Here is an 18,305-nt window from a genome sequence, read left to right on the forward strand (position 1 = left end):
TTCTAAATAATTCCAATGCATTAAAGTTTCTGGAATTCCCCAATGTGGAAATATTTTTCAGAGGCTCAAGCAGAAATATACAGCAATATAACAGCCAACTTAGATGTGATACATAAAACTACATTCTACATTGTATAACTAAACTATATACTACATTGTCCTTAACTGATTTGTCTACAAATTTTCATAAGTATATTGGTCAATGACCATCATTAAGCTAATCAAAACTTCAGACTAGATTAAGTCCAAGAAATTACTTTGAACTCCCAACTAACAAAAAAAAATAAAGAAATCAACATTCAAAAGGTATCCTACAATTCTCTAAAATAATGTTTATTCTGAATAAAAGGTCTAATTCTATATAACAGGGGTTTTATCCAAATGCCCATGGACATTTTTATTAAATAAAAGTATTACATGAAATGCTTTAATATAGGGCTACCTCTGACAAACCCAGATATATATATAAAATTAAAAAAATTCTGAAATGTAATTATACTCCTAAGATTGTAGCTCCAAAGTAATGTAAGAGTAGAGGAAAAAGTTATCTGCCAGACCAAATTAAAATGCAGACATTTCCCATAGAAGCCAATTTATTTAAAAAAGGGGGGGGAGAAGTTGGGGGGTGGGTTAAGAAGAACGTTGGAAAGGCAACAACAGGTTCAGGAGAGGAAAAAAGAGGATCTCAAAGCATACACAATTGAAGCTATAACAACATTAATTATTATACTGTTGAGTCCCAATAATTAAAGAAAAACATACTGTAGCTGTACATAGCCTACAGGAAAGCAATGATCTGGAGTTATAGTGGAACATGACTGAACAGGTAAGATACAGATTCACCATTGTGTGTTCTCCGTATTGCTTCAGCCAGTATCATTGAAATGTCAATAACCTAAACAACAAAGAAACAGAATGAAGAGGATAAAAGCAATCAAGAATCACCGAATCAGGTTTACTTTCGAATCAGAAAGTCTATTAATGTAAATATATCCATAAAATGGTTTTCACTGTATAGAAAGTTCCTGGAAAGGTCAATCTAATTTAATTCAATTCCCTAATGACACTGTTTTGTGTTTTGGAATTAAAAGTTAACATTTAAGTTACATACACTTTTCAGGGATTAACAGCTTTGGGGTGAGGAGTGGAGACATAGAGGCAAATCACTATTTTAATCAACCCTGAAAGCAAATCTGTATGGGACCCTAGTAGCAAGATTTTACTTCTATTTACTAAAAGATGGGACATTCTTCACCTGGGCTGCTCTCCTAGGTCAACTCAATTTTACTATTAATCTAAATGTGAAAGCATTATAACCTAACAATTTATTGCTGCAGAAATAGTAACAATAAATTTTAAATAGTCATGAAAAAATGTTAAATGGCATAACAAATATGCCTTCTTCCATGAAATGATCATTAATCATAGGATTTTCTAAGAAAGGACCAAAGAATTTGAGACAGAAAGGATCAATTCCTCCCTCCCTTCTCCCATTAAGGCCTTAAGACCGTGGTGGTGAACTTATGGCACACATGCCAAAGGAGGCAAGCAGGGCCCTCTCTGTGGGCATGCCAGCAGTCATTTTTTTTTTTTTACTAGAAAGTCAGAGGGCCTGGGGTGGAGCTGTTCCTCCCCCCTTCTCCAGGCACCTGAGGACATTCCTCACTTTCCCTAGCCCCTCTGCCCAGCTGCCTCCCTCCCCAGTCTGGGAACTTGGTCTCGGTGGGGTGGGGGGTGGGGTGTTTGGGGCAGGGCCCGGTGCTCCACCTCTAAAAGGTTCCCCATCACTGCTCTAAGAGATTAAATAATTAAGTGGAGATCAAACACCTAAGCATCAGAGTTGGATTTGAACTTGAACCCTCTGACCCCAAAGTCTTTCCATTCTACCTGGATTTTAGAGCAGTGCTTCATTTTGTCTTCTTGTGGAATTGTATTTGTGACCACCACAGCCTCAAATGCTGCATTATTAATCCTGGAAATAGCTGGCCCAGAGAAGATTCCATGAGTCAGAATAGCATAAACTTTGGTGGCTCCAGCAGACAGTAACCTAAAGAATGTCAGGAGAAAAATAAATACAAAAACATATATAGTCAGGAATCATTTGTCTAGGTGGTGTTTACCTTGTAAAAAATATATGGCATCACTAAGGCGAAAATGTTTGGATCCTCACCCACTTCTTAATGAGACAACTGTATTACTACTCGAAAGATGACTGGGCTCTCAACAAAAAACTTACAAAGAAATCTTAAACACATTGAAACGGGCAGCTAGGTGGCATAATGAATAGAATGCCAGGTCTGGAGATGGGAGGGCCTGGATTCAAATCTGGTGTCAGACCCTTCCTGGCTGTGTCACTTACCCCATTTGCCTAGGTCTTACCCTTCTGTCTGAAGAGTTGATACTAAGACAGAAAGAGAACAAGGGCTTAAACACACACACACACACACACACACACACACACACACAAAACAAACCAAGGAGGTTCCTTCCAGATGTAGGTTGGTACCTAACGCTACAACTTATGTAGGGGCTTGGAGATTTACCAAAAATGAGAGCTTAAATGATGTGCCCAGGGCCAGACATGCATGTCAGAAGAGCAGCCTAATCCCATGGGTCCTCATGACTCCTAGGGGCAGTTCTCTGGCTACTGTGCCAAGTTGCTTCTCTTGAGTAAGCAGATTAACAGCTACTAAGCAGCACTAACTTAATTAAATCAAATCAAATTAAATTTTTTTTTTAGAAATTAGACAAAAACAACATAAGCTAAGACTTAAGAGCTAATAGCCTAAGGTTTCATGAGGAAAATTTACTTTGAAAAAAAAGATGGAGGAAAAGCTGTTGGGGCATTATGCACTGAGGCAAAATCCTTCTGTGAAATGTTGTATTTGGGGTACCTTAGGGCATGACATTTAGTCTGGATTGGCGACTCATATTCTCACGAGTCTGTACCACCAGGATTGGTTACCAAGTAATGCTTTTTTGAGTGTGTGGCTATGGGGGTATTGATGGAAACTCACAAAGATCATTAACAGGGACAGGAGCTTTGTGATTTGCACTAGTGGAAGAAATAAAATCAGATATTTGAAATAGGTCAAGATTTACCACATTCATATTCAAGTGATTTTTATTGTTTTGAACTCAAGTATTTTTCCTCATGGGAAGGAATTTTGAATTTTATAAAATAAGTCAAAGGAAGATAGGATTTAATCTGCATTAGTCATTACTATCACATCATTTTTGTAATCTTTTAAAAATAGTGTCTTATGGGTGGTGCCATTTTAATAATTTACTCCTTGAGAAGGACCATTTATTATACTTATTTATTATACCCCTAGAAGCTCAGCTCTGAGCATTGAGCAGGTACTTATTAAATATTTGTTGATTAGCTGATTAACTCAATTAAGCTGTTTCTGTTAGGAAACACAGTGGTCACTGTATGAGATGTAAAACCTTGTCTCATCCAAGAGACTTGGGAGGATGTAGTCATGCCTGGCATGCAGCAAGGATGGGGTGCACCTCACTCAAAAGTGACTGACTGGGTGGAAGGTTCGGTGCCAAAGCACTGTGAACCAAGATGACAAAAACCCACATCTCAGAAGGAACTGTGAGGGTTAATCATAGGGAGGGAGAGAGGGACAATGATGCTGAATCTACTATAAAAAACAAGGACACAGAAGAAATGGATGGTGAGATCCTAATGTCAATAATCTACTGAGCACAGAGAGGCAGGATCAAGCCAATTAATCCATCAATAAGGATTATTAAGTGTCCACGTGCTAAGTACTGGAGACAGACGCAAAGACAAATGAAACGATCCCCAAGTAAACCATTGGGACACATGCTAAGTGTTGCAACAAAATATAGAAGGTAAATGAGAGGTAATTTTCTGGAGGAGGATGCCATACCCAAAGACCCTAGGGAAGGGTCTCCTGCAGAAGATGGTGCTTTAGATAAGGAACAGAGGCAGTTAGGAAAGCAGTTAGGAATGCACTTTTATGTGATGAAGTTGGGGAAGATAGGAAGGGTTTGGGGAGTTTCTCAGCTTTTGTTCCCATATGAGATAAACTTAACTGTGATTAACTATTAACTGTGATTAACTATTGAAAGAGTATCTGCAAGCATGTCTTTAAAAAAAAAAAAAGACAAAACATTTTAACAAAAATTAAAAACCACCTAATATTACCTGTTGGTCCAACATTATTGACTAATCAGCAAAGAGAATAATGGAGTTTCTAAAAATGCTAATATTTAAAGTTTCCTTTTTCTCTATTTTATATCTCAATTTCAAAATTCCCACTCACTTATCTGCAGCATGGCATATCGTGCCACATGTATCAGCCATGTCATCCACAAGGATGGCTACACGATCTTTCACATCACCAACTAAAACCATCCTGTCTACTTCATTTGCCTTCTTTCTTTCTTTATGAATCAAAGCGAACTCCACATTCAGTCTGTCAGCAATTGATGTCACTCTATAAAAAGGGGGGAAAACCAGATAAATGGGTTAAAAGACATCCAAATAAAAGGTCTTTAAAATTCAGTGCAAATTTTGCTCAAATCAGGGTAGAATGGAATAAAATGTGTTAATATAGATATGCCAGGTTGTACAAATATGGTAAAAATATACATGATGTAATGGTGGGTGATATGCTGATCAGAATACTTGGAATACCTCATTACCTACTTATTTGGGAGTCAATATCAAACATTAGGTAGGCTTTTTGCCACACCCTTATAGTAAATGACATAGTTGGCTACACCTTTTAAAAAATTCTTGATACCTTTTAATTTTACATATTTATTTCCAAATGCATTGTTTTCCCAGCTTCTAAAAAAAATAGTTCAGTAAAACTGTTAGTGACGGAATACTATTGTGCTGAATGGAATGATAAACTGGAGAATTTCTATGTGAACTGGAAAGACTTCCAGGAATTGAGTATTATTTGGTCAGTTTTCTAATGAAGAATAGCATTATTAATCAATTCAATGAAGAACTCATCTTATTAGTCCTTATAGAAATTTACTCCTCACCAAAAGTACTTAAGACTTTTAGAAATTAATATTTTAATACCCCCCCTTCACCTATATTCTAAAATTTAAAAAGCAAGTTGTACCATCATCTCCAACTCTCCTGATTTTATTCATCTTTATCGAGACAGAAAGAACATAAGGTTACTGGGATACCAGCTACTTTTATAAAACTTTTTGCTTCCTTAAGAGGATCAAAAGAGAAAAATTAGATTAAATCTTTCTGTCTCTCTCATAATGGAATCTTTCTAAAAGTCCATGTGGAATTTTAAAAAGAGTTCTGCAAAAATTTTAAAGCGTGATGCATAAAGAAGCAAAAAACCTTCCAAATACAATGCCCTCCTCCTACTTCAGCTCAATTGCTGACTATTTAGAAACTTGTCTACTAAAGGAAATCAACTAATGGATTAAAAGTAATACCTAAATTTAGAACTGAGTCCTCAGATCATTTAATTCAATTCTCTCATTTTACAGCTGAAAAATCAAGTCCCAGAGAGTTTTAAAGACTTCTTCAAGAGGGCAACTTTGGTGGCTCAGTGGATTGAGAGCCAGGCCTAGAGATAGGAAATCCTGGTTAAAATCTGGCTCCAGATACTTCCTAGCTGTTTTATCCTAGGCAAGTCACTTAACTCTCATTGGCCAGTCCTCACCACTCTTCTGCCTTGGAACCAACACTTAGTATTGATTCTAAGATGGGAGATAAGGGCTTTAAAGATAAATACATACTTACTAAATAAAGACTTGTCCAAGGCCTTGGCTCCATATCCAAGGCTCTTTCCATTATACAGCCTCTATTATATATTCTAGAGTCCTCAAAAAATTGTAGGACTCAAATACGTAACGTAAGCAACATCTTAATTAAATAATGAAAAAAAAAAAAACCTTTTCAGAGGATAGGAGTAGTAGAAGGAAAACAGGCAAGTCCAAAGAAAAAATGAGAAGCTTAAAATGAAGAGGGTAAGATATCAGCAATGATGATTTCAAAATGAGCAATTACATAAAAAGGTCAATAGATTTTTCGTAAAGGATTGCAACTCAAAGATCAAGTATGATCAATTAGGATGAGATATAAAAGGACTCCCCTAAATCATTTCTTCATAGAAGTGGGTGTTGTTTTTTTAGGTATTGTTTTTAGAATTTTCCAATGTACTGATAAGTTATTATTCTTATTTTTTGATCTTCGGAAATCTATACCACTGTAGCACTTAAATTAGCAAAATAACTTTTAAAAGTCCACTGAAGAAAATAATTAAACTCTAGGAAGTTATGTGTACTCCTTCATAGTACCTTTTCGCTCCACCAGCATCTGGAGACACAATGATACAATTCCTCCATTCTGCAATATTTTCTCGAATCCATTGTAAGACTGCAGGTTCTGCATACAAATTATCCACTGGAATATCAAAAAATCCCTGTGATGATAGTGAAAAAGATTAAAGCAATTAGTCTATAAAGTACTTTATTAAAGATTGTCAGCAGAGCATACTGGAAAAAGAACAAGTCTTGAAGCCAGATACAAGTTCAAAATACTGACACCAGATTGGCAACTGTGCAACAGATTAGTGCAACTGTGAGGCTATACAGTACAGTGAAGTGATCTGTATCTGGGTGTAAGGAGTTCCCTATACTGCTGAAACCACATTTTCAGATTAAGAAGGGGCGGTGCGGGGGGAAGGGGGAGGAAGAGAAGGACATTAATAATTCATTTTCCCTCCATATTAATTTGGTGCTTCATCCTCAGAGGTTGGCCCCAAGTTCTTGAAAATTATTTCATCTGAATAAGATATATTGTTTACTGATGCCCCTGGAAGGTCCTATACAAAGTTAGAAAGACTGAGTATAGTCAGATGATTGATAAAATAATGTGCCTCTAGAATGTATACAACCTAAAAGTTCAGAAAAGGTTCAAAAAGTTGGTGATACATACTTTGGGGCACAGAGAAGCTTACAGTTTACCTTGGCAGAGGTAAGAAAATAATAGACCTTTCAGAATCAGGTGCTGACATATATTCTACAAATGAAAAATAGTTCTCAGTATGTTTTAATAAGCTATTCGTAACCATCCTAAATTGATGGAGATGAAAGAAGTTAACTTTAAAATTTTAAATCCTAGTCTCTGAAGCAAAGATTCATAGAATCTTTAAGGTGAAAAGGATCTTAGATAAAAATCTCAAATTAGAGTCCCATCCATTTGTTTTCTTTGCATAGTAACAAATGTTTAGATATTTTTTCTTAATTTACAACTACCTGCTAGGGAGTTCAATACTTATGTTAGTACCTAGAGTTGCAGTTAGTGACATTCAGAAGCACAGACTGTACCTGTATCTGAGAAGCATGGAGATCCATTGTAATGATATGATCAGCCCCAGCCACTGAAAGCATATTAGCCACAAGTTTTGCAGAAATTGGAGCACGACTCTAATTTAAAAAAGAAAAACAGTTATTATTTCACAATAATGAAAAAGAAGAAAATATTGAAAAACTTGAAATAATAAAGGGCTTCCCTACTAGGAAAAGCAAACACAATCAGTTATAGGAAACAAATGTACAGGTCTTATTTCTAAGTCCATAATTATATATTCCCTAAGTAACTTTAACTGAATACCAACTACTATAGAAGAAAATAGAGATCACGCTAGTCTAACCTCTTCATTGTAAAAATGAAGAAAACTAGAGTAAAATGCTATTATCAGGCTGTTGGGAAAAATACCGAACACACAATAAAGGCTCTTAGTAGCGTATCTGGCCATTGGGGCAGGAATAGGGAAGAAGCCTTGTGAAGGTGGTGGCAGAACTTTCAAAGACATCAATGCACTAACGATGGAAAGGAGGTAAGTGGGGAGGATCAGCTTTGTATAAAAGGTGGCATCTGAGCTGCCTTGAAAGAAATCAGGAATTCTATGAGGTATATGAAGTAAATATATTCAGAGCCACCGAAGATAACCAGTGCAAAGGCACGAAATGGAGGAGAAGAAATGGGAATGTTCTGTATAAGGAACAGAGTCTGAACCACAGAGTTCAGGAAAGAGGTGAATATAAGATGAATCTGAACAGGCAGGCTGGGGACACGATGTAAAAGGCTCGCAAATATAAACAGAGGAGTTTATAAACCATTTTAGTGGCACTAGGGAGTCATCACTAGAATTTACTGCACTGAGAGGACTGACCTGTACTTTAATAAAATCACTTTTGTGACTATGTGGAGAATGGACTAGAGCAGGGAGAGCCTAGAGGCAGGCAGAGCAATAATAGTATATTGCACCAGCCAACAAGTGATGATGGTAGCAGATGAAAGATGATTTTTAAAAAAAATAAAAACCTCTTACCAATACTGTGTATTGGTTCCAAGGCAGAAGAAGAGTGGTAAGGGCTAGGCAATGGGGGTCAAGTGACTTGCCCAGGGTCACACAGCTGGGAAGTGCCTGAGGCCAAATTTGAACATAGGCCTGGCTCTCAATTCATTGAGCTACCCAGCCGCTCCCAAGACAATGGGTTTTTAGACATGTAGAGAAAAAGTGGCCAAGATATGGCAACTAATGAATATAAGGGGTAAAAGGGAGTGATGGATAATGTAACAAATCAGAGAATGAAAGAATAGTGGTACCCTGAGTAGAAAATGGGTAAAGGTTTTGGGGTAAAAGGAATGAGTTCTGTTTTATACCTGTTGAGTTTGAAATGCCTATGAAACATCTACTTTAAAATGTCTAATAGGCTATATGGGGATAGGGAAGGAGAGAATTTGAATCATAAAATGTTAGAAAATAATTGTAAAAAATTGTTTCTATATGCAATTGAAAAAAAAGTCCAATAGGAAATTGGTGATAAGGAAATGGAACTCAGAATAGACAAGGGCTATTAGATCTAGAAATGACTTGGATGGAGGTAATAATTAAATCTAAGGGAATGGTCGCCAAGGGCAAAAAAGAAAATGTCCCAAAAAAGGATCTTATGTGGGCAGTCAAATAGGAGAACCAGAGGAGGAATATCACAAAAATCTGGAAAACAGAATATTCCGAACATGTGGTCAGTGTCAAAAGTAGCAGACAGATCAATCAGGATGAAGCCAAAGAAAAGGGCAACAGAATGGACAATTTTAAGACATTATTGGTTGTGTGAAGAGAGTAGTTTCAGTTGAGTGATGAAGGCAAAGTCATATTACAAAAGGCTAAAAACAAAGTAAGACAATCTGTGGAGACAACTTTTTATAGGAGATTGGTTTCTGTGAGAAAGGAAGGTCTCATAAGTAGGATACAAGAGAGTAGAGCACATTTTCTAGTAGCAAAGGACAAGACCATACAAAGGCCTAACAAAATATGGCTAATGAAATTGTGGTAAGCAAATGTGATGGAACATTCCTTTGCCCAAAGAGAGGAGAATAAGAATGTAGAGGAACACTAGAAGATATAAATGGAAGCAAATGAATTAAGCACAATCAGGAAAACAATATGCAAAATTATTACAATAGTGTAAAAAGAAAGGACAACCTTCCCACCTCCAAATCGAATATGCTATGTAATTATAACAAAAAACAGGTCTTGGAAAAGAGCTGAGAAAAACACTTTCCTTCCTTCTCTGAAGCAATAAAGAAATATAGGTATAGAATACTATCTGTACTGTTAGAATTTGCTTCTAGAATGTCTTCAGGGACTAGGGATATGTCTTCATTGGCACTATAGATTAGTTATCTGTAACCACGCAAACAAATATAGGATACAGTTGTGAAGAATTCAATTTCAACCTTGGTGGCAGGGCTACAACTCAAAGAGCAAAGGTTAAAAGTAATAGAAAAATGGCAATTATCTTATAAAACTTATGTTTTATAAAATTTGCATTTCGTCTAAGAGTCCCCACGCCACTCTTGTTTCATAAAGAAATTGGGTTTTAGGAATAGATTAAGCCAGGGGTCGGCAATGTATGGCTCTTTTGAGGGCCAGATATGGCTCTTTCTGCAGGAGCGACAAAGTCAATTTTTTTCAGGCACTGTGTCAGGAGCGCACACTGTGAGCACTGTACGGCTCTCACAAAATTACGTTTTAAAAAATGTGGCGTTTATGGCTCTCACGGCCTCTGGATTAAGCAGTCAATATTAGTACAAGAGAATTTCAATATAGCCACTCTTTTTTTAAATCTGCAACTCTAAAGCCTGAGTCTAAAAACATTCTAGAGTTGATTTGACTAAAATATGCAATGGCTCAGAGACTATATATATTTATTTCATATAAGCAGCTAAAAAATGGTATTTTTGGGTTTCCTGTCATTTTGGGGATCTGCACATCTAAGATCTAAGTGCTATTTGAGAAGATAGGGCAAAAACCCAAAGAATCAACTGTATTCATTTTGTATTATTTATATGTGTACATGTTGTTGATGGTTTTCCCCACTTCAATGTAAATTCCTTGAAGGAAGAAACTATTTCTTTAAACTGTTGTCTTTATAGCCAACACTAGGCACAAAGATGTTTCTAATATTAAATAGTAAAATCACAGAATAAGTCCTTATCTATTTTTTTACCCTAACAGGATTATTACTCCCCTCCTACAATACATTTAAACTGAAATAGTAGTGAGGACCTAAACAAAGATGGTGAGAATTTAAGAAGGGATGAGTGTGAAAAATGCTTTCGAGGTTGAATGGACAAGACTTGGCATCTGACTGGAAAAAAAGGGGGAAAGTCAAAGATGATTTCCTTATTTAAAACATGGCAGAATAGAAACAATGCTGTTATACACCAGAACTAGTAGAGAAGGTTTTGGGGGAAAGGCAATGAGCCTGTGTATATGGGATGCTCATTTTCAGGTACATGGGAACATAAAAGGTGATATTGCCTTGAATCTACATGTAGATGTAAGTATAAAAGAAGCCAGGGCTGGAGATCCAGATTTAGAGATTACTGTCATAGAAATGGGAGTAAGACTGCCCAAGGACAAAGAAGAGAACCAAGGACAAACCATTACAAAACATCAGGATTATTAAAATGAGTCTTAAGGCTAAGATTAAAAAAATTTTAGGGCAAAATAATTTTAAAATATAAGTAATTTAAATCTCAGAAGAAGTTATATAGATAAACAATATCAAAATTAGAAAAGGGGCACAAATTATATTAGTCCTTTTAAAAAAAAGTGTTTTTCTACCAAAATGCTAAATATATAATAAAGTTTTCATTAGATGGCCTTATGAACTAAATATGAAGAACAAGACCAGTTGATATTTAAGATGATTTTGAACTCAGCTTCTCCATTCAGGTTAAAAATGTCCTTTTGAAAACCACCCTATTTTTTCAAATTCCTTCAAAAAGTGACTTCTTAATCAATGAAATTGCTTTGCTAATATATAAATCAAATCTTATTCTTAGAAATATCCTATTTATAGAACAGGAACATGAGACTGTCTCTAACCCATCCCAAAAGTTAAAAATGGAAGTTAGCCTAAAATTCATACACAAGCACTATATAGTGGCAAACAATGGAAATTATGAAATAAATGGATTAAGTTAAAATGGCAGGGACTCAAAGCCAGGATTTGTATGTAGCTCAAGTGTAAGACAAAAATCTATTTCAAGATCTACAGAAAGAACTAAAGAATAATATGTGACTTCAAAAAGAGGCCAAAGTTGGAGGGAGATATAGTGATAAAAAAATATAAAGAATAAAAAGTAATTGTAAATTAGGCCTGAGAAAATAATAAGACTTTAAAAAACTCTTAAAGTCTATCCTCGTGCATTAATTACAGCTTTAGAATCATAGAATTCAAGGGGTAGAAGTGTTGTTAAGAGGTAATCTAGTCTAAAACTTTCATTTTTACAGATGAGGAAACTTGAGAAAAAAGTTGAAATGACAAGGTCATCAAATCTAGCATTAGAATCCAGGTCTTGTGACTCAGTTACATTTTTTTATAGGGGAAGGGGTTCTTAGGAGAAATGGGAAATCTTCCTTAAAACACTAACTTTATGAAAAAGCTATCTTTCAAAATCATTTACTAATTCTTTTTTTTTTTAAACCCTTGCCTTCTGTCTTAGAACCAATACTGTGTATTTTGGCTCCAAGACAGAAGAGCTAGGTAATGAGGGTTAAGTGACTTGCCCAGGGTCACACAGCTGGGAAGTGTCTGAGGCCAGATTTGAGCCCAGGATCTCCCGTCTCTAGGCCTGGCTCTCAATCTACTGAGCCACCCAGCTGCCCTCTATTCACTAATTCTTAAATGCCCAAGATAAGATCCAAGATCTTCAGCCTACTATCCAAAGTATCCATAGTCTGTGGCACTAGTCCCCCCTCCATCACTGTCCTTATTTCCAATCATTCTCCTTCACCATTTCTGCTGGAAAATTTCTCCTGGCTTATCTTATATCACTGTAGGGCATTCCCCCAGTGAAGAATGCCTAAATCACCCCCCCCCCAAAAAAAAACAAAAACAAAAACCCGACCTCAAAGATTCAAATCTTAGCTCTTCTTTGGACTCCAGCTTTATCTGAGGTAGAAATTATCTCTCTCCCCTCTGAACCAGACAATACTAATTCGATCACTCATTGAACAATTATAACTAACTTCCTTTCTGACATTTCTTGACCTGTTTCATTTATTTCATGTGGGAGATATCTTCAGAACTAGGCCCTATACTCTGTGGGGGAAAGAAGACTTCTTGAGTCTCTGTACCGCCTACAGAATCTAGCATAATGCCTTGTACAAGCAGGCTAAAAATATTTGTGGAATGAGAACATTTAATATAACTAAATGATAAGCCTCAGTCAAGAGTCCATGGCTCTACTGTCAGAAAACCACAGTATAATTTAAAGACTCAATGACATTGGAAGTTCAATATAATGAGATTTATAACAGTGACTTAGGCACAGGTTCTTTATATAATGTTAAAACTGATGATGCAATAACTTGCATTTTAATATTTTCCCAGTGGAACTTTGACTTTTGAATTTCTTCCTACTTTGTAAAATTAAATTTTTCCTTTTCACCAGATCTTATTTTGAAACTTAGCTCTATACAGGAAAAATGGCTGATAAAATTAAGGAGCTTTAATTGTCCAGCAGTAATAAAACTGATAGCATTCAAAAACAAACTCATAGAAGTAAAAATTCTAAGATTTGAAGAATAATGAGCTAAAATAAAGCATTACAGCTTACAAAAATACCGATGTATAAAGGAAAGCTATTTTGAAATTTATCCAAATAATGATAGGATTTCCAATCTTAATCTTTATGCATGTTACCTTGCAGAACAAACGCATATTTGGCAAGTGAGTTCTTAAAAAAAAAAAAAAAAAAAAAAAAAAAGCCATGCCCATAGATTTATCCTTTATATGTTACATATTAAAACAATAACCAATAACTGCTTGTAATCTTTTTTTTTTAAGTTCTTATTTTATCTTAGAGTCAATACTAAGGCAAAAGAGTGGTACAGAATAAGCACTGTGGGGGTGGGGGGGGGTGTCAAATGAATTGTCCAGGATCACAAAGCTAGGAAATGTATGAAGCCAGATTTAAATCCAGGATTTCCTGTCTCTTAACCCTGTCTCCTATTCCACTGAGCTACCTAGCTTCCCCTTAAGTGGTTGTATTCTGTAATAAAATATTTCTTAAAATGATAGCATCAATCACTAAACATAAAATAACAATCCAATTATTTTAGTCCCTATCAGATAGTTTTATGGTATTTTATTGACAAAATCAGGATGAACATGTTTTCACATGACAGTTATATGGAACAGCTTCTTCAGACACCCTAAACAACAAAAACTCAGGTGTGAGATATCCCGTCCATGTCCAGGATATCTTAGATAGCCCTCTCCTCGTGTGCTGTGAGATAATTATAAAGATATGAAAAGGAAAGACATTCTATAATTTGTTTTGGTCAGTTCAGTGTATGTGGAAAAGAAGGCTTTTGGGGGTGTACAGGAAACTCAAGCGCCCCCCCAGATTATAGCTACTCTTGGGGGAAATGTCTGATGGGTCCTCCAGGGGTTTGGATGGCACACATTGCTCCTGAACAGCTTGTCATTGAGTTCAGTTTTGAAGCCAGCAGCAGAACATCAATGTCCCCAAAGTTATGAGGAGAGTGAAGCTTACTTTTGCCCCTGGGCATAGCTGGGGGTAAAAGTTTGCAAAATCAATGCTGCTAAGGAGCAAGGAATGAATTTAAGGGGCCTTTGGGATCCCAGCCAGTGACAGCTGAGATGAGCCCATCTAGCTCTGGTCATAAATTTGGTGGGTGATGCTATATAGGATGAAGATAAACTTTGAGCTTTCTCACACCCACACCCTCTGGGTGGAGTAAGGCAAAGTGTACCTCTAAGGAGTTGAATTGGGGGGTGAGAGCAGGGAGCAAATAGATATTAAGTGGCTAGATGGACCTACACTGCTAGTTGCTGGCGGCCAGCTAACAAATGGAAGAACACTGCTAGTGGGATCTCAAGTTGAGAAAAGAAGGGATCAGAGATACCTCAAGTCTGATGAAGGCCAGAGCTACCATGTTACACGGGGCCAAACATAGTCTGAATGAAGATGTAGAAAGAAGAATAAGTGAACCCGCAGAGGCCTCAAAGCTGAAAAGTAGAGTTAATGTAATAGGTATCAGAAGCTAGACTGGGAATAATCTCTCTGGTCTGGGTTGACTGAATAGAAACCAAGATGAAGCATAAGAGATAATTGCAAAGTACTAAATTTAGATTAATGGACAGATAGGATGAGGGGGGAACATTTGGTAACTTCTAAGAGGGATTTTGGCAAACTAGAATATGTTCACTGGAGGGTGACTTGGAGGGTGGGAGGGTCTTGAAACAACGTCATTAGAAATATTTTAAAGACTTAAGGATATGTAAGACTAAAAAGTGTATAAACAATACTCCTAGTATTATATTTTTTATAAGATTTAATAACAACAAAGTGAAAGAGAAAGAGCTGAGTGAGCAGAGCAAAGATTGAGACCCAGCAGCCTACCACACTTGAGCCAAAGCCCCAAAAAAGTCCCCTCAACATGGGTTTCAGCAAATTTATAAACAAACCCATGCAGGGGCAGAACACCAAGACACAAGACAAGGGGAACCCCGAGAAGAATATAGAATGCTGGGAAATGAAGTCCTCAGGGTACAAATTTTTAAAAAACACAGATATTTAGTTCAGAGAAGAAAAGACAAATGTTAACATGTTATTATTTTCACACATTTAAAAAGTTAATATGTAGAGGAGGGAAAAAAATAAGTATTTTGAAGAACTTGAACCAATGAGTGGACAACTACAGAGAGATAGTTCAGCTCCTACAGGGAGATAATTTTCAGACAATATTAGCAGTCTAACAAATGCCCCAGGATGCCATTGATAAATGAATTCCCCATTCATAGTAGCATCTAAAAAGAAATTAGATCACTAGGGGTTATAGAAAGGATTCTTATATAAGGTGAGAGGTTACATTAGAGTTAATTCTAAGGTCTTCTCTAAAACCTTAATTCTATCATTTCCTGAATGGCTGCTCTATTTTATTTCTTTTACATTCCTTATGGTATCTAAAGTGCAGTTAAGTATATACCACAGGCGTCAAACAGAAGTGATCCCTGAGGGCTGCATTTTGACTTAGAAAACTACTCATTAGCATTAGTTATGTTGCATTTTATTATTTTGCTAAACATTTCCCAAATACAGTTTAATTTAGTTGCATAAACAATAGGGTTCACTCATGTTGTAAATATATGGTCTCCTTTTAAAGAAAGAGAAAGATTGGGAAAAAAATTTAAATGCATACTCCCCCACCACTTTCTAGGATTAACAGAAAACAAATAAATGGCCTATGTTTTTTCTCTTTTTAAAAATACTAAGGTAACCTGATGTTCAACGAAATAATGATGTAGAGACAAATCTTTGAAAAAGACAATTAAAAATCAAAAAGAGTCCATTTCTTCTAACAGCTAGAAAACATCTCTAAACATTTTCCAATGATTAAATGTAGGGAAATTTTTAGAAGATAGAGCTTGAACAAGAATGTGCCACACCTCTCACCTACCTTGTCTTTTTTATCTTGTCGGGCATATGGAAAACATGGGATCACTGCAGTCACCCTGGATGATGATGCAATTTTGCAAGCATTGATCATAATGAGAAGTTCCATCAAGTTATCATTAATTTCCCCACAGCCACTTTGGATGATGTAGACATCTTCCCCTCTCACACTTTCACCGATTTCTACACTAAAAGGAAAGATGTTATTTCATTAATTAAAAAAATTTGAGATTAAGGATTCAAATTATCTTATTAAAAAATTTATGATAGGGGCAAATGAATTCATCAAATGTGGTTTCAGAATAACCAACTAAACATTTAGATTCCTATAAATGATACTTTTCCTAGTCCTAGAGAACTGATATTGCTGTTTGCTTACATTCAATAAATTTAGGAAAGAAGCATGAATGAGCACATGCCAGGAAGCTGGAAAAGACCTGAGCTTGAATTCTACCTCAACCACTTGGAACTCTAATTAGTATTCAATTCCTACTATATTCATTGTGCATAGTAAGTATTTCAGGATACAAAGCAGAGGAATACAGTCTAATAAAATATAAAAACAAATCACTTTCACAGAAACATAAGGTAGGTGAAATGGAACTTAAAGCACTATAATAAACATGTACAGAAAAAGAATTTTAATTCAAAGCAGAATAATTTACTAGCCATTGAAACAGGGCAAACCATGAGACTTTCTATTTAAGATATTTCTGAACTGTCCTAATCATTGGAGTTCTTATTAAAGAACTCAAAGACTTCCTATTAAAGAACTGATGGATGGGGCAGCTGGGTGGCTCAGTGAATTGAGAGCCAGGTCTAGGGAGGAGAGGTTCAAATTTGGCTTCAGACACTTCCTTGTGGTGTGACCCTGGGTAAGTCACTTAACCTCTACTGCCTAGACCTTACAATTTTTCTATTTCTAAGGCAGAAGGTATGGGTTTAAAAAAAAAAAATCAATGGAGGCATTTTCCTATGCACATCTTAATACTATAAGGAGATGTCAATATTTAGGCAATTTTAAGCTGCCAAAATACTAAAGTGCCTTAGTCAACACCAAGAAAATAGCAAGTTATTGACTTGATAATGCTGAAACACTGGCACTAATAGAGTAACGAAGGCACACATTAATTTGTCTTTTATCAAGAAGTAATGTCCATGAAAAAAAAAAAGAAAATTCAATTCAACTTCCTCAGCAATTCCTTTCATAAATAGCAATATTTACTTTTGTTAGCAAAATGCTAAGGAATTAACAATGTAGAGTTCAAGTTGTAGTCACTTGAATGACAGCATTATTTAGTTTGCTGGTATTCTTCTCACTCCCAGTACAATGCCTTTTTCTCTTACTTGTATCAGCATCCTGCAGTTTATAAAGTGCTTTCATAGACCACTGTGCCATTAGATGTTGACAACCTTAATAAGTAGGCAGGGTATGTATTTATTATTCCCAGATTTTTACAAATAAAGAAAACTGAGTCTTGAGAAATTAAGTAAATTGTGTAAGATCTGTTGACCACATCTATCTGTCTTCTGGTCCAGTTCTCTCTCTAGTCTAGCACTTTAACATACTGTTTGCTGTCTGTAAACTGGACAGGATATAGCTTCTTGTTGCTATGGCAAAGAATTAAGTACTATTCACAAGCATTTATTAAGTGTCTGATGTTTGCAGGAGCTTTTCTAAATGGGGATTAGAAAGATAAATAATAATTAATGTTTTTTGGTTGATGAAATAATCTATTATTTATATTTATTATTTATATTATTCATATTTATATATTTATATCCAACTATATAGAAAAAAAAAGAAATGCAATTGGTTTCTAAGTATTACAAGTTAATACCTTGATTATGTATTTTCCTTTCCTAGTAGATTTCATTAGTACAGAGCTGTAAGGATGAATCTTTTAGACAACGCGTGCCCCCCACCCCACACAGGGGAGAGAGGAATCACTCTCATTAAGCTGCTGGGCAGAGGGGCAGGGGGAAGGGGGAAGGGGCAGTGAGAAATGTCCTCAGGCCAGTGGAGAGGGAGAGAGGAAGCAGCTTAGGGGATGTCCTGCTGATTTTCTAGTAATGAACTCTGGCAGGCACCAGACATGCCCAGAAAGGTCTCTGCAGGCCCTTTCTGACACATGTTCCCTAGGTTCACCATCACAGGTACAGAGGATTCCTGATGAATTCTTGTACTAAGGCAGACAGGGCAGCCCTAAGCTTCAGAATTGCCTCAGACACTTTAGATAAAATTAAATGACTTGCATAGGTCATAGGGAAGATCTGA

The 18,305-nt window shown here is 36.2% G+C and overlaps 1 protein-coding gene across 4 annotated transcripts in view; it reads right to left on the reverse strand.

Moving 5' to 3' along the window:
• Positions 1-53: 53 nt before the first annotated feature.
• The window catches only part of PRPS2 (phosphoribosyl pyrophosphate synthetase 2), a 34,308-nt gene continuing 16,056 nt past the window's right edge, over positions 54-18,305 (reverse strand). Inside the window, exons 2-8 of one of the 4 annotated variants that reach the window (XM_044670374.1) lie at positions 16,021-16,215; positions 10,549-10,558; positions 7,351-7,449; positions 6,319-6,443; positions 4,302-4,475; positions 1,888-2,047; positions 54-895 (exon numbers count right to left, since the gene is read on the reverse strand). In XM_044670374.1, coding sequence (XP_044526309.1) covers positions 803-895; positions 1,888-2,047; positions 4,302-4,475; positions 6,319-6,443; positions 7,351-7,449; positions 10,549-10,558; positions 16,021-16,215 — 856 coding nt within the window. In that variant the 3' untranslated portion in view covers positions 54-802. Of the gene's footprint in view, positions 896-1,887; positions 2,048-4,301; positions 4,476-6,318; positions 6,444-7,350; positions 7,450-10,548; positions 10,559-14,217; positions 14,226-16,018; positions 16,216-18,305 lie in introns of all 4 variants that reach the window. The other 3 variants (XM_044670373.1, XM_044670371.1, XM_044670372.1) reach the window with 3 other exon arrangements.

Source organism: Gracilinanus agilis, chromosome 3, assembly GCF_016433145.1.
Source record: "Gracilinanus agilis isolate LMUSP501 chromosome 3, AgileGrace, whole genome shotgun sequence".
NCBI classification, from domain to species: domain Eukaryota; kingdom Metazoa; phylum Chordata; class Mammalia; order Didelphimorphia; family Didelphidae; genus Gracilinanus; species Gracilinanus agilis.